The sequence below is a fragment of the Carya illinoinensis genome, chromosome 4, assembly GCF_018687715.1.
Source record: "Carya illinoinensis cultivar Pawnee chromosome 4, C.illinoinensisPawnee_v1, whole genome shotgun sequence".
NCBI classification, from domain to species: Eukaryota; Viridiplantae; Streptophyta; class Magnoliopsida; order Fagales; family Juglandaceae; genus Carya; species Carya illinoinensis.
This window is the reverse complement of record NC_056755.1, coordinates 18628610-18630203: the sequence shown is the minus strand read 5'-3', so window position 1 is coordinate 18630203 and position 1594 is coordinate 18628610. Positions and strand designations below refer to the sequence as shown.

General features: G+C 45.2%; 1 protein-coding gene across 1 annotated transcript; it reads right to left on the bottom strand.

Annotated features, from left to right (window-relative positions):
* Nucleotides 1–269: 269 nt before the first annotated feature.
* On the bottom strand, nucleotides 270–1333 carry LOC122306323. Its single transcript, XM_043118756.1, has 3 exons — nucleotides 984–1333; nucleotides 510–725; nucleotides 270–414 (listed from the first exon to the last, which is right to left on the bottom strand). Exons 1-3 carry the CDS (start codon nucleotides 1331–1333, stop codon nucleotides 270–272), a joined length of 711 nt encoding a protein of 236 aa, XP_042974690.1.
* Nucleotides 1334–1594: the final 261 nt, after the last annotated feature.

Here is a 1594-nt window from a genome sequence, read left to right as displayed (position 1 = left end):
AACATGCTCTTCAAAGTAGAACCGATTCCTTCTATACCAGAAAGACCAGGCCAACAGAAAGAATTTCTCTAGGTCCCTTGGCTGCCCTTCCTTTTTCACTCCCATGGCTATCTCCATAAACCCCTACTGGTTTCCTTCCTGAAATAAAAAGCCAAACAAAGACTTCCATAGGGGTAAAATGGAAGGGCAATAGATCAGAGCATTGCTTGTGTCTTCCCTTCCCTCATGGCAGAACTTACTGGTGTCCTCAGAAACAACCTTCCTGACCCTCAGGTTTTGCAAAGTGGGCAGTCCATGCTTGCATGCTCTCCATGAGAAGACTCTAACCCTGTGTGGTATTGGCATTGTCCATAGCTGCTTCCAGAAACCTCGAAGTGCCTGATAGTTTTAGCAGCTCCCTTCTGCCCTATGGTTCTTTATAGACCAGAACAGCTTATAGGCACTTCTCACTATGTATTCTCCTGAGCTTTCATAATGCCATATGAGCTTATCCTCTCTAGGTGAAGGACCTAAGGGGCATCCTCAGGACTTCAAAAGCTTCTCTTGGAGGAAGAGTTCTCCTAACTATTTCAGCATCCCACCAACCTGTCTCCCCATCAATCAACTGTACAACTTGTTGGCAACTGCTCTTGCAGTCTTGACCTTGGTCCAAGGGGATTTGGTTCTGCCCTGGCAGCCAGACATCAGTCCAGATGTTTATGGACTCTCCATCCCCCACTCGCCACCTGCACCCCTTTACCAATAGTCTTGTAGATTCCCATATCCCTCTCCATGCATATGATGGGGCATTTCCCAACTGTGCTTGCTAAATGCTCGAATTGGGGAAGTACTTGGACTTGTAGATTCTATGGAGAAGAGAAGACTTTTCATTCATAATCCTCCAAGCTTGTTTTGCTAGTAGGGCCATATTGAAGCTGTGCAGGTCCTTGAACCCCATTCCCCCATCTTGCTTGGAAGCACACATTTTTTACCAGCTCACCCACCTGATTTTGTTTTCCTCCCTCCTTTGGCCCCACCAAAACTTTGCCATCATATTCTCTAACTCTTTGCACAGGCTTTCAAGTAGTTTGAAGCAACTCATGGAGTATGAAGGGATTGATAAGGCTACTGCTTTAATTAGTACTTCCTTCCCCCCTTGTGATAGCAGCCTCTCCTTCCATCCTTGAAGCTTCTTCCAAACCTTGCTTTTGATGCTTGCGAATGCCCTTTTCTTAGATCTTCCTACCACTGATGGGAGGCCAAGATACTTATCATACTTATGAGCCTGCTGTATCCCCCAAGAGGCCATAATTTCCTGCTGTAATTGAGAGTTAACATTGGTGCTGAAAATCATTGTTGCCTTCTCTTTATTGACTTTCTAACCCGATGCCAGTTCATACTCCTTTAGAAGTTGATGGATATGTGCATTAGTTTGCAAAGTGGCCCTACAAAAGAACAAACTATCATCTGCAAAGAGGAGGTTGTTGATCCTTGGGCTGCCTCTACAAATTTTTACACCTTCCACCAACTTGTTCTCCTCAACTTGTTTTAGCATGGCTATCAACCCTTCAATGCATAGAAGGAAGAGATAAGGGGAGAGAGGGTCCCCTTGTCT

Coding starts and splice junctions, on each gene's coding strand:
- LOC122306323 (XM_043118756.1), bottom strand. CDS start 1,333: ATGATTTTCAGCACCAATGTTAACTCTCAATTACAGCAGGAAATTATG. Junction 726..983: donor AGGGAGGAAAACAAAATCAG/GTGGGTGAGCTG, acceptor AAAGGGGTGCAG/GTGGCGAGTGGGGGATGGAG. Junction 415..509: donor GTCCTGAGGATGCCCCTTAG/GTCCTTCACCTA, acceptor TGGTCTATAAAG/AACCATAGGGCAGAAGGGAG.